General features: G+C 43.6%; 1 protein-coding gene across 2 annotated transcripts in view; it reads left to right on the top strand.

Annotated features, from left to right (window-relative positions):
- Nucleotides 1-25,120, top strand: part of GRK5 (G protein-coupled receptor kinase 5) — a 152,866-nt gene that overhangs the window by 45,381 nt on the left and 82,365 nt on the right. For both annotated transcript variants that reach the window (XM_083741388.1, XM_083741387.1), the window contains exon 2: nucleotides 1,875-1,970. In XM_083741388.1, coding sequence (XP_083597514.1) covers nucleotides 1,875-1,970 — 96 coding nt within the window. The remainder of the gene's footprint in view (nucleotides 1-1,874; nucleotides 1,971-25,120) is intronic.

The following is a 25,120-nucleotide window of genomic DNA, read 5'->3' as shown; positions in this document are numbered from 1 at the left end:
ATCTTTAACGTAAAGACGTCACAGGCTCAAGAGTGCCGCTATATTACGCTCGGATACAAGCAAATGAGTCATCAACTGATGCTGCTGTTTTTGTAGGACGAGGAACAGGAGGGGAGAAGCCATTGGCTATACTGTGCACCAATCATGCTTGTAACTAGGGAACTCCAGCCTCTCCCCACCCCAATCTTGGCAGACATTCATGTTTTTAAAAACCACACATCATTTTGGTATCCCTGTTCATACCTTTTTCACCCAGAGTAATTTACACCCTATCTTGCTCACATAGTAACAACTTTTGCTTCTGCTTAATTTGCACAATAATTGCTTTTCATTGCTTTTGTTCTTCAGTATTTAATACTTGTAATAGCTATTCCATCTTCTCTTTACTGCTGTGAGTAAAGGAGTCTACAGATTGCCAAGTCTGATAAGGACACTCTAGCCAACTGTTTTGTATTCTGTTCCGTAATTAGTGTTTATGTAGCTCTGTGAATTCCCCAGGGTGATTTTTAAAACCAGAGAGTAGAGTTCTTTCTAAAACTGTGAAAGGTACGGCAAGATAAGACTCCAAGACAAGAGAAGAGGAGGAGAAATGTGGTGTGTGTGCGTGCGCACGCACGCACGCATATGCATATAAAACTGAAGAAACAGGGATGCGTGTATTAGAAGATAGAAATGCAGAGTTTAGGAAAGGCATGTGATGGCATTTCATGGAAGATGCATCGGTAATGAATTCCAGAAACACAGAGTGATTCAGAATGATATATTTCTTGAATAAAAAGTGTGCAGGAGATGAATGCAATGACTGAGAAATAAAGGAACGTGAAGATGGAACAGTCAATGGGACCTGTAAATAGCTTTCAGGTGGAATGAGACTGGAAGTGTCAGAAATTCGCTAGATCATTTTCGAAGCAAATTATCCACACCAAAATGGGAAGTGTCTCTGTACATGCAGACATACCAGCTCTGAGGGTGAAACTGATGATATTTTCCAAATATGACTCTGTCTGATTTTTAATGCATTAATTTGGTAATCCATTGATAGGTAGAAATTTGTATTAACTCTGTGTTATTAATGCATGATATAGGTATCTGACTTCTCCAAGGACTTTGTTTATATGTCACTTGTAAAGCTGTTCTTTCCTAATGACCTCATCCAGCTGGACACAAGACTAACTCTTTCTACCACAATTGTGATGAGCAGAACAGCTACCTTTTCTGTGCATTGACTGGCCAAATATTTTCTAATATGAATTTTCAAAAGAGAAAGCCAAAAGTCTGGGGCAGGGGCAGAGTGGAGATCTTGGCAGGGCCCTAATGTTTTTGCTGGTTTTGTATATGTATGATTACACATACATTTGGAATAGTGCAGGCAGCTTTTGGACCAGACCTAGTATTTACATTCGTTTTGCTATTTCCCATAATATTATTTAGACAAAGGGTTTTGATGAGGCAGGTTCATACAGCTCCTTTTGGGGTTGTACTGTGGCAAATAATCTCTTATTCCGGCACAGCTAGGGATGGACTATGCATGTGTCCTGTTTTCTGACAGTTGTGGCCTCCTTTTTATAGGTCTTTAAATTTGTTTGGGGGAATGTATAGCTCTTTTGCCTGTTTGGGGGTGGGTTTCTGAGCATCGTCAGTTTTTCTTCTGCAAAAGAGGTGTTTTGTACTGCCCACAGCAGTTTATTCATGCAAGGCCAAGAAGATGTGCTCATGATTCCCCATCCAACTACTGTACATCAATAACACAAAACCTTGAACACTCTGCACATGTGTGCATCTGCGTCCCACAGCTGAGATGTGTGGAAGAATAGGAAAGATGTGAACTGAATTCAATAAAGAACTTAATCTCAATCTCTTTTCTACTCCTGCAGGGGGTGGAGGAAAGCGCAAAGGGAAAAGCAAAAAGTGGAAGGAAATTCTGAAGTTTCCACATATTAGTCAGTGTGATGATCTTCGAAGAACAATAGGTAAGAACCGTTTTCTTTGTTTTGTTTTTCTCATGTCTTTTATCAACACCCTTTCATGTAGGAAGTTGTGGGAGGCTTGGCTTTAATATGAATCCTAGGGAATTATGATTAAACCAGCTCATCATTTTGCCTCCAAGGTAACACTTTAAACTTCTTAGCATCTTTTAATTAAGGTCTGATTTATACCCAAAAATGCAAGAAAATGATTGAGGCTTATTCATGGAAGGCTTTTTGAGTCTCACCCACCCATGTTTACACGTACCTAAGATGCTTGATGCCACATTAATTTTAGCAAGGCAGCAATCAATGGCCTGGACTGATTCCTTGCTAGCAGGTTCACCTTGCATATGAATGGTTCAGTGCGCATGGATTTCCATCCATGGCTGCATGGGGATATCTTGCATAAGTATCTTGCCCTTGTGGCTTGTATAAATTATGTGCTAGATTGAATAAGGTGGGTTTTAGGTAGTGTGGGACATTCTATCTGTTACTGCAGGCATCCCTGTATAGGGAAGTTTTGAATGTTTGATATCTTACTGTGTTTTAATATGTTGTAAACTGCCCAGAGTGGTCGGGGCAACCCAGTCAGATGAGCAACATATAAATAATAAATTGTTATTGTTGTTATCCCATTTTCTTTTTTGTAACTGTGAGCTGAAAAGTGAAAGGTTTATATACAAGGCAGAAACCACTGAAGACATGCCTTCATCCCATCTACATTTCTTTTTTAGGAGTTTTGCCTAATGGATATCACACTTTATTTGATCTTTGAGTTGCAGCCTCCCCGGCCCTATCGCAAACTACTGTCCTCGAGTTTAAAAGCAGTTTTGCACTTATTCATATCCAGTTGTCTTCCCAGAAGCACATACATAGGGTTATTTTGATCTCCCAGTGGCACTGAGATACTAGACCATCAGAGAGAGTGGCTGCTTAAAGGGCTACCCAATGAGCTGAAGGAAGTTCAGGTCTTCCTGGTCAAAGACAAATACCACCTCAACCTCTCTCAACCTGGTACCCTGCAGAACCAGTTGGACATGATTCCCATCCTTCCTGATCATTGCTGGCTGGGTCTGATGGAAATTGTCATCCAAAAACAAATAAAGAGCATCATGATGGGGGAGGCTTCTCTGTCCATTACACCACTGGTGGGTACACCATGGATCATGATACACCAGACCATCACACTGACATATCAAGGGCACTACGAGCTTCTTCTCATTGCTAGCCTTGATTGCAAGTGGAGGCTGAGGTCCTCTGCTGTTTTCTGTCCTAGGACTGTTTTGGTGGCAGCAGCACACAACCCTGGAACAGAGCATAGCTTTCAATTACATGGCTTTGCTAAAGCTAAGACCAAGGAGGAAATTTCTGTGTCCTAGCACCTGCCTAGAATGCTGTGCCACTAGTCTAAATTAGACTGTTCTGTGTCATTGTGGGACTTGCTAATAAAGGATTGGTACCCACGCTGCAGTCTCAGTTCCTCAGCTGTGTGGTTGGGATTTGGAATGAAATCTGCAGAATTCTGTTGATGTTCCTTTAATGAAATGCTTGGAATCTTCATTTATTTTGCAGGTGTACTTTACTTACTTTAAATAAAATTGAATAGGCAAAAGCTGATGATTGTGATTTTTGATTTTTGATTAACATTAATTACTTTAAAAAGAAACATCTAATAAACCAAGATTCCCCACCCCCGCCACACACACATCAAAACGGTGAAGGTGACAAAAAGGCTGATGAGTTGTGTTACCCTTAATTAGTTCAAGAAATGTAGCTGATTTAGTCTTAAATAGCACTATCAACATTGAAATAAAGATTTTCTTAACTATTTAAAGTTGAAGCCTTCCTGCTTCAGTCTGATTAATCTCTGGCTACGTGTTTATAATAATATACTGATTAACCTCTGGTTATGTACAGTCGTACCTTGGTTTTTGAACAGAATGCATTCCAGAAGTCAATTCAACTTCCAAAACATTCAGAAACCAAGGCGCAGCTTCCAATTCGCTTCCAATTGTTTCCAGGCATGCTGGAAACAATAGCAGAAGCTGCATTGGACATTCGGCTTCCAAAAAAGTCCGAAAACCAGAACACTCACTTCCGGGTTTTGGTCGCTCGGGAGCCAAAACGTACGAGTACCAAGGCATTCAACTACCAAGGTACGAATGTATTTATAATAATTTCACAAGGAAGATGAAAACAATTGTGAACTCAGAACTGTTCAATTGTAACTCTAACCTCTTGGATTTCTAACCTGTAGATTTCTGATCGAGAAAACCAGAGCCAGCAAGTGCTGTGCTACAGTGTCATTATTATGATCATTTCCAGGCAAAACGGTGAATGATAAGTTGAGAAACAAAGTAGGGCCATGCTTTCAGGCTTGCAGCTACTTCTTAGTGTGCTGACAAGAAGCGTGTCCTGTACAAAAGCAAGGGTATTTCCCCACATTTATCAAAGGGAGCTCAGATTAGCTCCAAATGAAGTTCCTGTGGCTGGTTTCCCAGCATGTTAACTTAGTAAACATGGGGAAAGATGCTGATTTTGTGGCAGTGCGATGATCACATGCAAACACTATTTTGTTAGATGGTTACATGAGTCAACCACTGCAAAATGCTATAAAGCATTCTTGTTGGCTAATTCTGGGTGGTGGCAGGGGGTGGGGGAGCGGAGGGACTCAAAAGGACTCCTATCTGCAGCAAAAAACACACATCCCAAAACCAAATAAAATCCAGCACGGATTCAATTGCTGAATTAGCCAGGCACAGGGCCATGATGGCCTCCAAACTATGGGTCATTAAGGTAACAAAGGAAGTGGCTCTTCTGGAGAAAAGGGAACAGATAGCACTGAGAAACTCTGCAGGTAATGAGAGGCAGCAGTTGGTCACAACTCCCAGGTTAGATTGTGTGTAAGGCATTCATCAGCAACCTGGTGCCCTTTAGATGGGACCATAACTGCCATCAGCCTCAGCTGGCCCAAGGCAACATTTGATTGTGGTTAGGAAGAAATTAAGTAAGCACAAGAAAAGCCTAAATAACGAGCGTTAGTTATGATGCTTTTCAGGTCTTCTATAGGCACTCCTCGTAGATTTCCATACCCCAGCTATCTAGAAATTCAAAAATGATCCAAAAGTTGCAATGAGACACTGCGTGCTGGTTTTGCCACATCACAGGAAGCTGCAGACTTGCCCAGATGGGCTATCTCACACCCATTGTCTTTGTCATTGCAGCGCACTTCCTTCCAGATGCATAACATGCCCGTTAAGTGGTGACTGTTAAAAAAAACAAAAAACCTCACTATCTTGGGGGTGATAGTTTCTTTTCCTGCCGTGTTGTGAATTCGTTAATTTAATAAAGCATATGGGAGCGCCAGGTTTAAGACTATTGTCTTAGTTGGCTGGTCCTAAATCTACAAAGCTGGTGGGTTCAATATAGCCCCTGGTTGGCCAAGTGATCCAATAGGAAGTTCTGTTTTTTTCACTTAACAGTGATAAGAAATCACCCACCTGGGGCAAATGCTGTACGTCATGGTTCCTCCAGTTCTTGCAATTCTAACAAATGTCCTGGGCACCCTGGTGAATCCTTTGAAAGAACTATGTCATTCAATAACAGCTTTAATACCACATGAACTAGGGCTTTGCTATGACTAAACACTATTGTTTCGCCATTCTTGGATCTCTTCTCTTCAAATACTTGAAGCTCAAATATATTTTCTTTGAACACCATCCCAGTATTGGATGAACTGTGGACTGTTTTCCACCATTGCGAGCTTTATTGCAGTGCATGGAATCAAGTGAAAAATGTCATTTTTCATAATACCATCAGAGAAAGTATGTGAAAAACAAGCCGTTTTCTGCATCTGGGGAGGCTGAAAACCTAACACTGAACAAACAGGCTGACTGTGCTTGACAGGTTCCAGGACTTCAAGGGGTCACAGGGGAAATGAGTTTTAAATGATCTCAGCCCACATTCTATTTGCAGCATTTATTTCACAAAACTTAATCCATTAAGGATTACTTTGGCAGTGGACAACTAGAGAGGAACCAAGAAAGCTATTGCTCTTTTCCCATTAGGGGGCAGGCAACAAAAAACCCATCTCCTCCCCTACGTAAAACTACAGAACCCATATTTGACAACTTTGCTCAAACGAAGCTTAGAACTAATACCACTAAGTAGCTCATTTTATTTTATTTGTGGTCAAGAGTAGTAAATTTCCTACAGTGAATTCCCATGTGTGTGGTGCTCAGTGTTACAACATACACTGAACATGCTCCAAAATCCTAATACAATCACGGGCAGGGGGGAAATGGCCTTTTGTTTATCACTGAAAACAAGAGGGGCGTTTGTCGGGAGTTTCTGGGCCTGTCATGATCTTATTTGGTACTACAAGTTACTGACTCTTAATTAGTATTTATGCAGAATGCTTGAAATTAGAAGGTGGAGCCTTAGTGCTCTGTATTCATGCTGAGATGTATCAGCTGACTGTTAAGTAAACTGTCTTTGAAAGGAATTTAAGGGACCTGACGTGCAAGATCTGTGCAGGGGGGAAGATGAAGAATTCAAGTGCAGCGGCATCTGGGGAGTGGAGGCTGGTCCATTTGGGTGAATGGGGCGCTGTCTGACTCACCTCAAGCCTGCTCCCAGCCAGCCCCACTTGGCTTGCCCTACAACCAGCCAGGGATTAGCGCTGGCTGACAGCCTTCTGCCTCCTTAGTTTCAGGCCACATATTTAAAGCACTGGGATCCCACCTGAGACAGTCGTGGCTTTCCCCATAGTTTGTCAAGAGTGCTGTCAGTTGTTAGGAGACCTCTATTCTACTCCCAGAGCTACAATTCCCTGAGTGGTTTTACTATCACTCCCTCTTCTCAGGGAACTCTAGAAACGGTAGCTTTGTGAGGAAATGGACAACTTTCAGCACCCTCAATAAACTTCAACTCCCAGAATTCTTTGGAGGAAACTGTGAGGGTTCAAAGTGGTATTCTATTACTTTACCTGTATGGTGGGAATGTGGAATCAGTGTTTCCTTTGCAGAGCTCACCAGGGAAGAGGTTGGGGACAACACTAGAATTAGTTGGCTGTCTGACATTAAATCTGGCTCTGCTTGTCATTAAATTTGACTACAACTTGACTGACTGCCTTCGGACCTCCCAGTCCTAATCAATACCACCCACCACTGCAGGTATGTGGGAGGGACTGTGGTGGGAGTGGGCAGATTTGCACCTCATAATCAGTAATTTTTTGGGGGGGGGTCACAACTGTCCCACCCCAGAATTGTGGCACTGATCCAAATCAGCCCTGTCCTGATTTTTAGGAAAATCAAAAGACATTGGGAGCCACAGCGACAAGTCTCCTGCCTCCCTAATATTTATTGTTTGAGGGAGCAAGAGAGCACAAAGTTGAGCTTTGTGGAAACGTGGAATCCATATTCAGTTCTGGAGCATTTACCACAAGTGGCTGAGGGACAATGTTTCACCCTTTCAGTCCTTGCTGCGCAAGGTGAAATTTCACATTGTGCTCAGTTTGTATTTTGAATAGTGACCTCTAGCCTTCTCATTTTTTGTGGGTTAGTGCCATGAGACCCTGGGGGATTTAATACTTCCTGTACTGCAGACTTTCTTTGGTTTTGCTGCTGTTACTACCTCCTTGGCCATCTGTTTCTGCACACACTGAAATACTGTTGCGTCACAGACTCAGCAATGATACAGTATCACTGCAAGTGTACACCACTGGACAGCAATGGTTGACTACCTTTCTTTCTGGCATGGTGAGTTTGTGTGTGTGTGTGATGCATACACGGGGTCATGCTAATCAAACACATGTGTTATCTCAGAGCGAAATACAGAAGGTACTTAGGACAGATTTTACCACTTGGAAAAGCATGTATGAATAATTGCCCCCGTTTATGCACAGTAACATTTGATTATATGTCACCCTGATAATACCTTTGAAGGGTGTGGTATAACCTAAGTAATAAATGATCATACAGACACTCACACACATATACACATGTACAAAAAGTCCCATGCATTAATTCTTTCTGTTAGGAAAGCAAATAGGCCATAAAAATTGACACTAGAATTATATGTCAAACTAATATGCCACAGCAGCTTTTACAAACATCTGATTGATTTGTTCTATGCCTAAAAAGCACTCCTTCTCTGTTCATTTGATTGCCTGCTTTTGGGGGGCTTACTTTGGGGGCATGGGGAAACATCATCCTGCCTGTCACTGTATTGAAGTTTTTCTGTTTTGTCCAATTTGAGGCTTGGTTGTCAGTTTACTTTGTGAAATGGCTTCAGAATTTGCTCCACAAGGGACAAAACATGATGTAAATTAAATTTTTAATGGTCTTAGAGGTCCAGATTAATTTAAAACTGCATACTTTAATAATACATTTCTTTTTTTTTTCCTTTGGAGGGGAAATCATACCCCACTTAAAATAGAAAATAATACAGTGCAGTAAGAGTTTCTGGTGCAAACTCCAAGGATACATGCACTAGATTTGCACATTGCAAAACGAGTCCAAAACAGCCCTAATCTAGCTGTTCGGGATGTGTGCAACAGCTGTGAGTTTGTCAGTTGAAGCATTTGTTTGCAGAATACATTGCATTTGCTGCTCTTGGAGTCCTGTGCTCTTTTAAACACAGTTTCTAGGAGAATGGAGGTGGGGAAGAATACATGCCAGCTAAAATCATGAGTTGTAAAGATTATGGAATGCTTTAATCAAAAACATGCATTCCTGACAAGCTTAGAAGAATATAGGACATCAGCAAGTTATGTGGCAGCTCCCCATCAGAGTTCTTGAGCTGCAGTCCTGTGTGCATGTTGTTGTTGTTGTTTAGTCGATTAGTCATGTCCGACTCTTCGTGACGCCATGGACCAGAGCACGCCAGGCACTCCTGTCTTCCACTGCCTCCCACAGTTTGGTCAGACTCATGTTAGTAGCTTTGAGAACACTGTCCAACCATCTCGTCCTCTGTTGTCCCCTTCTCCTTGTGCCCTCCATCTTTCCCAACATCAGGGTCTTTTCCAGGGAGTCTTCTCTTCTCATGAGGTGGCCAAAGTATTGGAGCCTCAGCTTCATGATCTGTCCTTCCAGTGAGCACTCAGGGCTGATTTCTTTAAGAATGGATCGGTTTGATCTTCTTGCAGTCCATGGGTCTCTCAAGAGTCTCCTCCAGCACCATAATTCAAAAGCATCAATTCTTCGGCGACCAGCCTTCTTTATGGTCCAGCTCTCACTTCCATACATCACTACTGGGAAAATCGTAGCTTTAACTATATGGACCTTTGTTGGCAAGGTGATGTTTTTGCTTTTTAAGACGCTGTTTAGGTTTGTCATTGCTTTTCTCCCAAGAAGCAGGTGTCTTTTAATTTCATGGCTGCTGTCACCATCTGCAGTGATCATGGAACCCAAGAAAGTAAAATCTCTCACTGCCTCCATTTCTTCCCCTTCTATTTGCCAGGAGGTGATGGGACCAGTGGCCATGATCTTCGTTTTTTTGATGTTGAGTTTCAGACGAGTAAACTCCATAAAACTAAGCAGGACTTGCTTTTAATGAAACATGTATAGGATTGCACAGTTGGAACATGAGGGTACCAGGTGAGAGGCAATTCTGCAGCCAGGATGCCACTCCTCAGGATGTCTTCTCCCCAGTCACACCTTGTAACAGGTGACTTTCTGCCACAAAGTCCACCCTCTCCTTCACCCTAGACTAGCACAGCCCATAGGTACCTTTTTCTTTTGAGGCAACTCTGATGCTGGAATGCAAGGGGGATTATCTCTTTGTACCACAATTGGGGGGGGGGAGGATGGTGTTAGCAGCAGTACCATTTATTACATGGTGGATGAAACTGATTATTTGTAAGATAAATGAGATTTCCTTTAAGAGATTACAATGCTGATTGTGTAATATTGAAGGCGCTAAATGACAAAACCCAAGCATTGTACTGCATAAGATGATCTCAACACCTGATGATCTCAACACCTTGATCAGCAGCAGAACTTGGGGTCTTCTCTTTAAACCATGATTTTGTTTATTCTGTTAACTGGCAATTTATCCACACCCACACACCGCCTTTTCTTGTGAGTATGGAGATTCAAGTGATCTTTGGGTGCTTGCATTCTGAGGAATACATTCCAGCCAAGAGCAGATCTCCAGCTACAGTCATTGACATGTAAACAGCTTTCCTAGTTGACAGATAGGGCAGGAGGGGGGCTATATTGATGTGAGTGGAAACAGATGCTCAAGTGGTGTGTCTTCACAGGTTCCATGTACCAATGTGTCACTGTCAAAAATAGCAGAGCACACATGAAAAACCTGAGCCATCACAACTCTTTGAGTTGAAAGGGCTGTAAATTCCTTGATTTCATTGGAGATAGGCCAAACAGATCTTGAGGTATGAGTTCCTCAGTCCTTCACCAATATTTTGCCTCTAACATGTCAGAAGACCCCCACAAGGTGAGAAACTAAAAAAAACCACTTACTGAACAGTATAACCAGTAGGCTACCTTTTGTTTCTGATGTTCAGATATCACACAGAGAGAGCTACCAGAGATAGGGCAGGATCAGTGAAAATCAGGTGCCTCACCTTACGCAAGAGGGAGACCTTTTCAGTAGTGCAAAGCTATCAGTGGTTGCAACCCACTGAAAATATGTAGTCCTCCTTACACCTCTCTGAAGACTTTTGATTTTGCTATTTTCAGATTTAAAACTGTAGATCTAGGAGTGGAGAGCCAGTTCGGATGTTGCCGGACACTCCCAAGTCCCATCAACCCCAGCTAGCTTGGCCAATGGGAGTCCTGCAGCGTTTGGAGGGGCACAGGTTCGCTATCCATGCTTTAGATGTTTTGATTTCAGATTTCATTTGTATTCCCCCCCCTCCCAAAATTATTGTTCTTGTTTGCAGCCTGTTTGACTAAAAATAGAGATGGTAAGAACAGCCAGGCCAGAATGAAAGAAACTGGTTTTTAAGAAATATGATCAGGCTTTTCATCTTGTGTGGCTAAAGAGAGGGAGGGAATAGGGAAAGACAGGAATGGTCTTAAGACCAAAAACTTTTTTATATGTATGGCAAGCTCTGGAGTGGAGGGGGGAAAGGGTGTAGCACAGATGCCAGTGTGTCCCCTTGAAAAGTGGGGTGAGAGCCGATGCAAAAGTCAGAACGTCTGAAATTGGTGTGATGAATATTGTTTTACAGAAGGTTTTTTGCATTTGACATTTTGAGCATGTGATTTAATAGTGGTTTGGCTGCTTCTAGAAAATAGGAAGAAAATGTTCCTGGCCTTTGGCAGGAGTGAAAGCGACAACCTTCCCAACACCCTCATTTCCTTTAGTTTAAGGTCTGGCTTCCAGGGGGTGGGAGGCTGTCGTCACATCATCAGTGAGTTCAAATGAGAACACTGTAGCGCCAAAGAGCCAAAAATCCAGGGAGAGGGAACTGAAAGCAGACAACTTTGTTTCTTTCTTGTGGAGCATGTCCCAGGTATCGCCAGGAAGAAAATCCGCAGTATAGTTTTGCTTTCCTCCATAACAAGTGTCACTCAACATCTGTACCACATTTTGGGATGGCTGGGGTCAGCTCAGCATCTTACAATCCCAAGTCATATAAACTGTGGTCTCTTCAGTTTGCTTTCTGTGCATCTTTTGGAGGAGGCCAAAACACTAGCTTACTGTCTGCCCTGCTTCTGCGCTTGGCGTGTTCTTGCTCATGTGTTTAAAACAAGTATTTCAGATGAACCTCTTCTTGGGTGTTTGCATGTAGCACAACTTTCAAGATTTTCCTTTGGAGCAGGAACATTTTTCAAAGAGGGCCAGATTTGATGAAGTGAACATGTGTGAGGGCCGGCTGGAGTAGTTGAGCTTTTTTTTAGGATTGAGCTTTTTTTTTTACAATTTTACCCCAAAGCAGACTTCAATACACAATAAAAATGTAGAAGGCTGCTTCCTAAATACAAATGAACTCTACAGTGGTACCTCGGGTTAAGTACTTAATTCGTTCCGGAGGTCCATTCTTAACCTGAAACTGTTCTTGACCTGAAGCACCACTTTAGCTAATGGGGCCTGCTGCTGCTGCCGCGCCACCGGAGCCCGATTTCTGTTCTCATCCTGAGGTAAAGTTCTTAACCTGAAACACTATTTCTGGGTTAGCGGAGTCTGTAACCTGAAGCGTATGGAACCCAAGGTACCACTGTACTTCCATGTCTCTGCTCAGGAATGGGGAATCTGTGACCTCCACTCAGATGTTGTTGAACTCTAACCCCCATAAACCCCAGCCAGCATGGTCAGTGGTCAAGGATGATGGGAGTTATAGTCCAGCTATATTTGGAGGGCCACCTGTTCCTCACCCCACGTAAGAAACTTGAGGACTAGCAGATGCTCTGGAAAGTCTTGGGCTTTAAGACCTGGTTTGTATTTACAGCTTACATGCATCTTAAAGAAAATGGTGTTAATGCTTCGCTGCAATATGCCTCAATCAGGAATCCATAATGAGGTTTTGCTTTTTACCATTCATGTGTTATTTGTCTGTGTTTTTCTCTAGGAGATGGAAGTCTGTATCCCACTACTGCAAAACGAGTTGATTGAATAGTGTGGCTTCTTGCATTGTGATCTTATTCTTCGTGCGATTTTTTGGATCAATGAATGCAACAGAGGGAGGGCATTGGGGGCGGGGGCGTTTTCATTCAATGTTACGATTACACCATTTTGTCTGTAATGAGCATCTATATCCATAGTCTCAGGTCCACATTTTCCCAGCCCTTCAATCTAGGATCTTTTTTGTAACTTGAAATGTCCAAGTATGAGTCCCCACCCACCCACAGATTTACAAACCACAATAAACTTTCGATTCAGCTGTACAATTCTATAAAACAATTGCATTTCCCCCTGCACAACATTAAAATGAGGGGGGTGGGGGAAAGAGAAGTTGATGAAAATATTGGTTCAGGTATTCTGATTTTCACTATTTGTTGCTGTTTAGAAACAATAAGCGATAAAGAAGGCAGGGCATGCGGAAAGGTTGGTCTTTTTGACAAGCAGACCCTGAAACTTGGCATGATAGTTAAGGTCAATATTTGATAGTTGAGAGACCAGCATAAGTCCTAGTATCTGTTAACATTGCTCAATGATTCCAGTTTATTTTTAGCCAGACATAATTAACCTGAATAACTGGTTGCACTTGTAGTATTTTTAGAGAGTTCACATGCTTGTTTAACTGAACCATTATTTGTTGCTTCCTTGTACTTTGCTGTAAAATTCCTAATAAACTGAACAAGAACAATAGTCAATTGGGCTGGATGTCAACACAAAATGAGAGATATTGTAAATCAAGGGTACTCCAACCTTGCCATAGGGTTCATGCAAACCTAGAAGAAGTGTATGAAAGAAGTCTTTCAAGATACATCTTAGCTGCAGACTGGTGTATTGAAAGTGAACTCGCTTTTTGATGGTTCCCCATTGTTGAAAAGTGTCATGAAATGGACACATGCTGAATCATTTGCGAGATAAATTGAAGGTGAACTAATCCTGGGTGGGTGAGGTATAAGCTCTTGTTGACATCAACTTGCAAAAAAAATGGTCATTTGATCTGGTCCTTTCTATCAGTCCCTGCCTTCTTTCATTTTAGCATTTTAAGGAGGGGACCCTGTTAGCTCAGTGGAAGACCATGTGGCTTTTCTCCAGAAGACTAGTGCAGCCTGGCACCCCCCAAATGTTTTTGGACTACAACTCCTATCAGCCCCAGCCAGCACAGCTGTACTGGTTGGGGCAGATGGGAGTTGTAGTCCAAAATGCGTGGAGGGCACCAGGTTGGCAAAGGCTGCCCTAGTGTTTTAAGGTAACAGAGCTAGAAGAAGAAGCTATATAGACTTGAGACTTTGAGAAGTCTCTGTCTTTCAGAGTGTGTGTTGTACTGGCTGAATGGCTCAGTTGGTTAGAGTATGGTGCCGATAATCCCAAGGCTGCAGGTTCAATCCCTGTATGGGACGGCTGCATATTCCTGCATTGCAGGGGGTTGGATTGGTGATCCTCAGGCTTCCAACTTTACATTCCTATGATTCTGTGTAGACCAACAGCCTGATGTGATACTCAGCAACTCATTATATTTGCACGTTCGTCAGTTTTACTAGATAAAAAGACTATAGCCCTTTCACTTTTTAATGTAATGGTTCTTTAATCCACCTTTCAGGATAAATTATCCTCCCAAGGCAGTTTGCTTGGCACGGCATTTATCCCTTCAGCAAACTTAGGATCATGGTGGCAGCTGTATATTGTTGCAGAATGCAATTGTCTGTCTTCTTATATAGGATTTTTCAGTTTGTTAGTTTTTTTGTTTGTCTGTTTCAAGTATTTTAACACTGCTTTTCAATCATAATTCCAGGGCAATGATTTCTGTTTTCTTACGAGTCATAGGGTGGTAAGGGGCTGCAAAGATAATGTAATCTAATTTCCTGCTAAATGTAGATAAATGAACTTCCATCCTCACCTTAAAAAAAACAACACCACTGAATGGAGGAAATCCCATACCTTTCAAGGCAACTCATGAGAGGTAAATTGCTGGAAGATATTAAGCTCTAGTATTAAAATGTTTCCACTGATGCTTTCTCAGTATTGGCCAAAGCTGTATTTTATAGTTTTTCTTCTAAAATGGTCCCTTCAGTTCTACTTCTTATTGAATGTGGCTAGTTCTGCCTATGATGGATGTACCTTAGCCTCACTTCAGCTGGTGATTCTGGGCTCGCCAACTGGCGTAACAATGCCTTTTATATCCCCAAATGCAGTACTGTATTCTAATTTATTTTAAAGAGATTCTTTCTAATACTGAAATGAGTGCAAAACTATATTTGTTTTGTTTTAAGCAACAAGTGTCTCAAACAATTCCACAAGTAGGGTGGGGGGGGTATTTGAGCTGGAAAGAGGACTTCATCTTTTACCTCATCCTTTTCACTGTGTCCCTCTCATCTCCACCTTGGACTCCAGAACTGACTGACTTGATAGAAACTAAGATGTCTTTCTGCTCGCTTATTCATCATGGCCATCTGCTGCATGGGTGGGGAACCTGCAGCCCATGGGCCAAACTTGCTCCACTGGAGTTCCCAATTTCCAACCCCACCTGTCAAAATTTGGCCCACCAGGGTTGCAGAGATAGGAGCCCAGGCCATTAGCTAGGGAAGGTTCTCCACCCCTGATTTTCCTGTCATGGGTCACACACTACGGACCATAGTTTTCACTGGCCTGTGAATGCACTCAAATGCTAACTTCTGCAGGAAGGGTAACTGCTTTGAGGAAGTTCAAAGCGGATGCTTAAGTGAGCAACCTTTTCATTTTCATTACAGCAGTTGCCGCTGGCAGCAATAGTGCCTGAACAGTTCCTGCTTATGGACTCTTTCTGGTTATTTTTACTGTTGTTTTCACTCCTGAACCAGCCCCCGAAAAGGGAAACAATGCGGCGTTGTCTATTTGCGAGAGGCCTTCGCAATTTTCAGAACACTTGAACTTTTTTTCTTTTTTTCTTTTTCTTGAGCCTTAAATAAAGAAAGGAGATTTCAAGGGCAGCTGCTCAAAATGAGACGCCTTCCTCAAGAAACCCAGGATTCACTGTGGGGAGCAAAGTGTCGGGCGTGTGCTGCTCGCTGCCTTCCCCCCCTCCCTCCCCACTTTCTTCTCCTTCTCCTTGCTTCACAAATGAGATCAGTGGAAAGCGCAAAGGGAAGGGCATGGAGACGGCAAAATCTATTGGAGGAAATGTACTTTTCCATGCCTGTCTGGCTTGCTGGGCCGCACATTCCTCTCTACCTGATGACAGTATTATATGCTCGGTTGTGGTGGTAGTTCGGCAGTTGCCCAAAGCAGCAGATCCCAGGTGCCAATGAAACTTTCCATTGACAGGGGCGGGTTCAGGACTAGCTGTAACAATAACTTCAAACACTTTATTGCTGTCGTAGCGCAAGGCTTTACCGGGAGGAATATTTTCAGCAAGCATCATTCCTCCCCCAAACCTTAAATTCCTATAGCTGTATCTTTACTACATACCTGAACACAGGAACTCATTACTTAGAAAGAAATACATTGAGGTTTATTGATGTTTCATATTTTTGCTGTTGCTGGCTTTTTACAGGCCTGGTCGGTGACTCAACCTTGAATTTTTTGAAGTTGGGCTGTCCTGGGAGCTGTAACCTCAGAAGCCCTTGCCATGTGTTGAGTGCAAAGAGATCTCGGGGAAGCTGTGCTTTCTGTTAGAATCAGCTCAGCGCTGGTGTGTAAGAGCAATTGTTCTTGGGGATATGTAGGAGTATATGCACGTGTGCAAATGCCGATATGTACGCACACAGTCTTAAAATAGACAACTCCTACATTGTACAAATTAAGTTTAGTCTAATGAGGTGCAGAGGAGCTGCACAGTAAACAAAGATGAACGTGTTTTGTATAGGCTACAAGTTTAGTTTATTTTTTCCATTTGGGAAACTTCTTATTCCCAAACAGCTTTGGAGCAAGCAGTGTGGAAGGTTATCTCCCTTTTTGTCAATCTGTCCATCCTTTAAGATGTTAGCTGTGTTAGCTCCCTGTTTATGGAATTCGCTGCCCCAAGAGATTGTTGTTGTTGTTGTTTAGTCATTTAGTCGTGTCTGACTCTTCGTGACCCCATGGACCAGAGCACGCCAGGCACTCCTCTTTTCCAGTGCCTCCCGCAGTTCCATCAAATTCATGTTGGTAGTTTCGAGAGATTAGGTGGGGTTATCTCCATCTTTATTTTGTATCCCAGGAATTGGCAATGTTCCTTTTAAAACAGGAATTTGAAGGTGTTGCTGTCTTAATGTATGTATTGCTTGGTGCTGCCCTTTGTATTCGTGCCTTTTTAATTTATCAATTTGTACACTACAGTGGTACTTGAAGTTCATACGCAAATGGGCACACACACATATGCACATAATAAACTAACAGGATCCCATGGTTCTACATTGCCTTCAAATGTGTTGTTTCAAAACAATAGGAACATAGCCTATTCTTGCTTATTGCCGCCTTCCCCCCCTAGTTTACCAGTTGCTGGAAACTGTAGGAGGGGAAGGTGCTCTTGATTTTAGGTTCTGCTTGCAAGCTTCCCATTGGCCACTATGAGAGCACTTGACTAGATGGACCATTGGCTTAATCCAGCAGGCTCTTCTCATGTTCTTACATAGTCCAGTGATTTGTGTTTTAATGTTTAGATTGTTGTGGCGTTTATATTTACATTTATGCGTACAAGCCATTGCAAACCGTTTATGGAAAAACAGTAAAAAGAATTTGAATAAATCTTCAGGAGCAAACTAGGCTTTGCACAATTATTTGAATGTTTGTTATCACGGCCACATGTCTCTTGATCCGGATCTCATGTGTGGTAATGGAAGCTTTCCTTCCACTGCAGTTAATAATAATAATAATAATAATAATAATAATAATAATAATAATAATAATAATTTTTTTTATACCCCGCCCTCCCCAGCCAAGGCCGGGCTCAGAGCGGCTTACAAGCAATAATAAAAACAAGATGAATGATTACAAACTTAAAAACAAAAATAAAACACAACAATTAAAATAATGGAACATTAAAATATTAAAATGTAGCCTCATCGCAGGAGGAGAAGGAAAAGAAGGGGGGAAAAGAGAGGGGGGGGGAGGGAGGGAATCAAACTGGCTCCAAGCCAAAGGCCAGGCGGAACAACTCTGTCTTACAGGCCCTGCGGAAAGAAATCAGATCCTGCAGGGCCCTGGTCTCATGAGGCAGAGCGTTCCACCAGGCCGGAGCCAGAGTTGAAAAGGCCCTGGCTCTGGTCGAAGCCAATCTAACTTCCTTAGGGCCCGGGACCACTAGGGTGTTGTTATTTATGGACCTTGAGGCTCTCCGTGGGGCATACCAGGAGAGGCGGTCCCGGAGGTACGAGGGTCCTAGGCCGTGAAGGGCTTTAAAGGTCAAAAGCAGCACCTTAAATCTGACCCTGTACTCCACCGGGAGCCAGTGCAGCTTGAAAAGCACTGGGTGAATATGCTCCCATGGCAGAGACCCCGTGAGGAGCCTCGCTGCAGCATTCTGTACCCGCTGGAGTTTCTGGGACAGCTTCAAGGGCAGCCCCGCGTAGAGCGAATTACAGTAGTCAAGCCTGGAGATGACCGTCGCATGGATCACTGTGGCCAAGTCAGGGCGGGAAAGGTAAGGGACCAACTGCTTGATGCGGCGAAGGTGGAAAAATGTCGCCTTGGCTGTTGCTGTAACCTGCGCCTCCATGGAAAGGGAGGCGTCAAGGATTACACCCAAACTCTTAACGGAAGGCAATGGCACTAATTGGGCCCCCGCAAGAGAAGGGAGTTGGTCCCTCATCCCCATGCTATCCCGACCTAGCCATAGGACCTCTGTCTTCGAAGGATTTAGTTTCAATCGGCTCCCACGAAACCATCCAGCCACAGCTTCCAAGCATCTGGTCAATGTGTTTGGGGCCGAGTCGGTGTGGCCATCCATCAGCAGATAGAGCTGAGTGTCATCAGCATATTGGTGACAGCCCAGCCCAAAGCTCCGGATAATCTGGGCAAGGGGGCGCATAAAGATGTTAAAAAGCATCAGGGAGAGAATTGCGCCCTGCGGCACTCCACACACCAAGGAGTGGCGCGACGACATTTCCCTCCCTAGTGCCACCCTCTGTCCCCGACCAGAGATAAAAGAGCACAACCAGTTACGGGCTATGCCCTGTATCCCCACGTCTGCGAGGCGGTGGTCCAGAAGATCATGATCGACCATGTCAAAGGCTGCTGACAAATCTAAAAGGATCAGCAGTCCTGACCCGCCTCGATCCAGTTGTCTACGGAGATCGTCTGTTAAGGCAACCAGAGCTGTCTCCGTCCCAAAACCAGGACGGAAACCAGACTGAAATGGATCTAATGCCGATGTTTCCTCCAGAAACCTACCAAGCTGCTCAGCAACCGCTCTCTCAATTACCTTACCCAGGTATGGGAGATTTGAAACTGGGCGGTAATTGGATAGGTCTAAGGGATCTAATGAAGTTTTTTTTAAGAGTGGACACACCACTGCCTCCTTCAATTCCCCTGGGAATGTCCCCGTGTCAAGGGACAAATTGATAATTTCAACCAGAGGGGTCCGCGCAACATCTGGACACTCCCTAATCAGCCAAGACGGGCACGGATCAAGGAGGCAGGTGGTGGGCCTACTAACTTGGAGGAATCTATCCACATCAGTAGGGAGTATCCGATCGAAATGGTCCAACACTGGACCTTAAGTCATTCGAGGGGCCTCCAGTTCAGTCACTGTATCTAAATTGGCAGGGCGGTCACGGCGGAGCAATAGGACTTTATCCGCAAAAAAACTCGCGAGTGCCTCACAGCTGTGGCTCGAATTTGTGCTTAAATTTGATTGTCCTCTTAAGGACGTTATTGACCTAATTATTCTAAAAAGTTGTGCCGGGCGAGAGCTAGCGGATGCAATGGAAGCTGCAAAGTAAGATTTCTTAGCAGCTTTCATAGCCATCTCATAGGCTTTCATAAGCGTCCTATAAGATGTTCTTGAGGCTCCGTCACGAGTCTGTCGCCATACTCGCTCTAGCCGTCTGAGATCCCGCTTCATTTTCCGGAGCTCCTCAGTAAACCAAGGGGCCCGGTTTCGACGGTTAAGAGGTGCAGGAAATCCCATCCAGATTGGGACTGTAGCAGAAGGCTTATTCCTCCCCTAACCTGGGAACTACAGCTCCCTTTGCCTGTTTCCAGCTGGGGTTTATGGGCAGTGAAACATGAGAAGGGCACCAGGTTGGGGAAGGCTGCTACATACCATTCTTGTATATTCTGTGTTGCCATATTGGAAGGTCCAATAAGAGTGCCAGATATAGATCAGTGGGAATGACATCATTGTTTTCCAACTCTGATGGGTGTCTTCCTCGTCCCACCCCCAGTAAGGTGACTGTATGCATCCATTTAGCATGACCTTCCCTCAGGCCTCACTTTACTGGGCAGACTCATATCCTAGGACGTCATGTGACCTCTATTGGAATTCTTGTGACTTCTCCCCCCCCCTTCCTTGACCTCCCCCGGCTTCTCCCACCAAGTACCTCTAAGTAGTCTTGCAGACTCCTTTTTTTTTTCAAGGTTGAAAATTAGTTGCAATATGTTTCCTTCAGTTTCCTGGAACTGGAAATGTTTGCTTTGTGCCGCATGCAACAACAGTCCCAGAACCATTTTAAGCATTCAGAGTAGAGCCTTGCCCTGAAATACTCTGTAAGCGGATATCATCAAACAGAAGATTAAAGAAAAACACAAGAGTTGAAATAAGTTGTGCATTTCAGTCAAAGGACCTATAAATGGATTGTCCGGAGGTAGAAGAGCTATTTTACTAGTTCCCTTCTTTGACGACAGAGTACTTAACACAGCAGATCTCTGCCAAAACCGCTACAAACATAGACTATAAAACCTTTATTCACACAACTCCAAGGAGCGCCTCAGAACTTGGAGGTGACCTTTAATATTCAACCTTCCCCAACCCACACCCCCAGTCATAGGATTCGTCAACTCCCAAGACTGTCGGAATCTCACCAAGATAAAAACTAAATTACTATTTTACAAGCATTTCACTCTATATCAAAATACAATTTAGGAAGGTACTGCATGATCATGGCGAAGCATCTAATCATGTCAGGGATGAGCAACAGTAAAAAGAGAAAAAATATTCAGAGGCAGGTGAACGACATGAATTTATATGGGGTCCTGTCTCATTTGGCATAGGTAGCATGCAGAAATCGTGTCCAGAGGTTGCAGGTTTTAGCCCATGGAGGGGAAACAGGGTGTGCCTTTGCTGCCAACATCCCTACACACACTGGCTCCACCCTTAATGCAAAGGTCTGAAGGGTTTTTAAAGCATGTTCAAGTTGAACTTTATTATTATTTTATTAATTGCCTTCCACACATACCCACAGCAGAGACCTACTAATCCAGCTGGGAAAACCTGTGGGAACCAAAATGCCTCCACCTGTTTCTGGAAAGTGCAGATGGCAACCTCTTTGACATATCAACTCAACAAGAATGATGATACTCTTACCATTAAAGCCCTAAACTGCCCGGGAGCCTCCCTATTACAGTATCAAGCCACTCCTGCCCTGACCAGGTGGCTTCTAAGCATCTTGAACTGAGTGCTGATGCTCCATTCCAGGCTTCCTCAAACTTGGCCCTCCAGATGTTTTTGAGACTACAATTCCCATCATCCCTGGCCACTGGTCCTGTTAGCTAGGGATCATGGGAGTTGTAGGCCAAAAACATCTGGAGGGTCGAGTTTGAGGAAGCCTGCTCCATTCCATCCAGTGAGGTATCGCCATTGGGGATTATTTCTTTCTACTCTATTTTACTCTTCATGAGTCTCGCGTGAAGTGGGGTTGTGGAGATGCAGCTGATTCAGAATGAAGCAGTCATCTGGGATGTTACTCCCAAATCCTTATTCTACTTAAGTTCCATGTTCTGGTGGCTTTATCCTTAAAGTGCTGTACAAACTAAGAATCTGGCATTCTTGAGGTAGTATCTTCTCCCCTCAGGTGAAACTTCAAACTGTCTTGTACAGTTTACTTTATCATGTCACTAACATAATAAAAATGGACCTTTCTCAGTGATGGCCCTCTAGTTTTAGCAATCATTTCCTTTCGAGGTTCTCCAGATTTGAGACTTCAGTAATTTTCAGCAGGTTTTGTTTCAACAATCCCTTTTTGTATACAGTGGTACCTCGGGTTACATACACTTCAGGTTACATACGCTTCAAGTTACAGACTCCGCTAACCCAGAAATAGTGCTTCAGGTTAAGAACTTTGCTTCAGGATGAGAACAGAAATCATGCTCCGGCGGCGCGGCAGCAGCAGAAAGCCCCATTAGCTAGAGTGGTGCTTCAGGTTAAGAACAGTTTCAGGTTAAGTACGAACCTCCAGAACGAATTAAGTACTTAACCCAAGATACCACTGTATAGTTAATGTGCCTATTTGGTTTTACTGATCTTTATCATTTTCTGCTTATCAGCTTCCACAAATAGTCTTACTGATGTGTTCATTCCTTTCCTCCTTCCCACTTGAGAACTGTTACACTGAAAGGTAGGCAGTAAAATTTTCTGAACAAGTAAATAATGGAAGCTTTAAAACGCTTAAAGCAGCTTACTTTCTTCTTTGCTGCTGCTGGGCATGACTTGAAAAGTTATGTGCTAAGCCTTCCTACCGCTTTCCAAAATCTGCAGAGATGGCCCTCATAAACATTTCTGGTGCAAATATTTGTACAAAGACATTTGTACAAGTGCGTGTGGGATTCTGCTTTCCAGCAGTATTATAAGAAGGAAAACATCCCTCCAAATGTTTGTAGAAAACAAATTTTAAAAAGGGTTTTGTGGACAACACTGAAGCACATTTAATTTGGAAGCCATTGAAATACTCTCCAAATGCTGTTTGCAATTCTCGCCTGGTTTTTGTCTTGGAACATTTCCATACTGAACGTAATATTTCTGCAATGCATGATGTATATCCCTGTAGCACAATACCATGACTGAAAGGGAAGGATATAAAAAGAAACTAAGAAATGATGCACAAAGCAAACATTGTCTGAATCTAAATAATTAAATTTCATAGATAAAGATGGGAAATGGGCTTTGTTTGTTTTTAAGAGACACAACTGACAAGCAGAAGAAATTAAGCTGGCAGGCCTTAAATACCATTTAAAAGAATTCCATTGTCGAATCCTGATTGCATCTATATTTTTAATTAATCAGACCAGCGTCATGTGCATCAAAGCTGTACCCACTCTGGGGGCTAAGTTAAGGATCTGTCAGAGTTTCCATTATAAAAATCCTGCATTCGGTGGGGAAATAACTCGGGCATAAAAATATGCTCCAGGCTGAAGCTGTACCATAGTAGGTCTAGACAGCTCTGAACTATGCAAGTGTTAACGGACCTCCTCCCAAGAAGCCCTTTCTTTTACTACGCTGCTAACTGAAAATGGTTGCAGTTTAATATAAGAAATTTGACAGACGATTACCTCTTCAAGTGACCTAATAGACTTCATCATGCAGCCCAAATAAAAGTGAAAGTGGATGAAAGATTTACTTGCAGATATGGCAGCAGCATGTATTATGGATAGCTTTTTCACAGAGGCTGCTTTCGAAATTAGCTTTCTGCACCTGTGCAATGCTAATGGCACATCCCCTTAGTGTGCAGGCTTGTCTTCAAGACAATGCTCGTGCCTTTCTTTTCCATGGACAGACACTCCACTCCCAAAGTAAAACAAGAGGATTAGTTGTGTTGGACATTTGCAACATGAACCTGCAGAGCTAGCGAGGAGCAAAGACCACAGGCTTACTGCTGGGTTAATGGCAGATACACATTTTAGCTGCGCAGGGGTTCTGATTAGTTGAATGGCCATCACATGTGTTTACAACAGGATTGGGACTTCTACTTATCATCCATGCACATGGAACAAATTGCACAGGGAGAGAGCCACACAACCTGGGACCCCGTGGGGAATAAGCATACGGCTTATGCATGAAGGCACCCTTACTACAGATAGTATTGTTTACCTGTCATGGACTGGCTGGATGCAGAGGACTGATGGGAAGCACCAGCTGGGGAACCCCCAGCAGAAGAAGTCTCAGAGTCAGGGCATTGCTGGTGGGACACTGATGTGTGGTCACAGGGAGAAGAGGGAGCAGATTGGGAGGAGGAGCTGCTAGAAGCTGAAGAGACAACAGGGTTTAATGAGCAGGAGGAGGCTGTGGCCAAGAGCAGTTCAGAATCGGAGGCAGAAGTGGATGCTGGAGAAGAGAGGGTCCAAGGTGCAGAGATGAGGCAGGCTGCTGAAGAATCCAGGAAGTCACCCCTCCTGCTGCGACCATCTGCCCTCCCTCCTGGTCTCGCAGAACATGCAGGGAAATGAAGTCAAGAGGCAAGTTGACAGAGCCTTAGGTTGCTGGGGAAAGAACCAGGGGAGGGACGGTGAGAAGACAGGGACCTTCTGTCCTCGTAGCTGGTTCATTGGGGTAAGACCTGCTGGGAAGGGTTGCTGTGACCACTAGGACTGAACTGTTTTTTTGTTTTTTTTTAATAAATAGTTAACTTTACTGACACCAGAGGGTTTTTTTTATTACTGATCTACTCCTGACTCTGGCTCCTGACAGTGCCCAAATGTCAGGGCACCAGGTGGAGTATGTGACACTGGGAAGGGAGGGCTAGTTAGCACTGTTCATTCATTGCACATAACATTTTTATCTAGTCAGTTTCACATCTTAAAATTTCATGGGATGTGGGGAGTGGCAGCAATTAGGAAAAGAAAGTAAAGAGGTGTTTCTTCTCTCACTTCCTCCATTGCGTTTGTGCAGATGTCCATCTGCTGGTGCTGAATCAAGACTAGTATTGTGGTAGCTTTAAGTCATCCCTGTTGCTTCTCGGTCATTATTGTTGTTGGCTTACGTCTGTCCTGAGAGACAATGGAATGTGCCTCCAGGGGTGAAGTCAAATTGCTGGGGAATCGCAGCGCCTGCTGTGGCTGTTAACTCGTAACTGCTGTGTTAGCAGCACCAAAGTGACCTCCCTGGGGCGCAAGCTTGGGCAGTATGCATGGAGGTCCTCTCAGCTTTGCTGATGTGGTCCATAGGAAAGCAGAACAATATGTTTGGCACCAGTTTCACTGCAGGAGTTGCCAGAAGGAGGTGTTCAAGGCTTCTTTGGGACTCCACTCCGGATTTGTGTAGGGCTTCACTCCTTAGCCTTTTCTTCTCCAGAAGATGTCCCACAAGGCAGCAGATATGGTTTTCCTTGGGGTTTGCTTCCAAAGCCTTTCTCACAAATAAGTATAGCCACAAGGCAGCGGAGGGCTAGGATCAGAGTTGCATATGTTGTTGTTTAGTCGTGTCCGACTCTTTGTGACCCCATAGACCAGAGCACGCCAGGTACTTCTGTCTTCCACTGCCTCCCGCAAACTCATGCTCGTAGCTTCGGGAACACTATCCAACCATCTTGTCCTCTGATGTCCCCTTCTCCTTGTACCCTGCATCTTTCCCAACATCAGGGTCTTTTCCAGGGAGTCTTCTCGTCTCATGAGGTGGCCAAAGTATTGGAGTCTCAGCTTCAGGATCTGTCCTTCCAGTGAGCACTCAGGGGTGATGTATATACACA

Source organism: Podarcis gaigeae (assembly GCF_964106915.1).
Source record: "Podarcis gaigeae genome assembly, chromosome: 5".
In the NCBI taxonomy this organism is placed as follows: domain Eukaryota; kingdom Metazoa; phylum Chordata; class Lepidosauria; order Squamata; family Lacertidae; genus Podarcis; species Podarcis gaigeae.
Note: the sequence above shows the minus strand (reverse complement) of the source record. Positions and strands in the feature narration are given on the sequence as shown.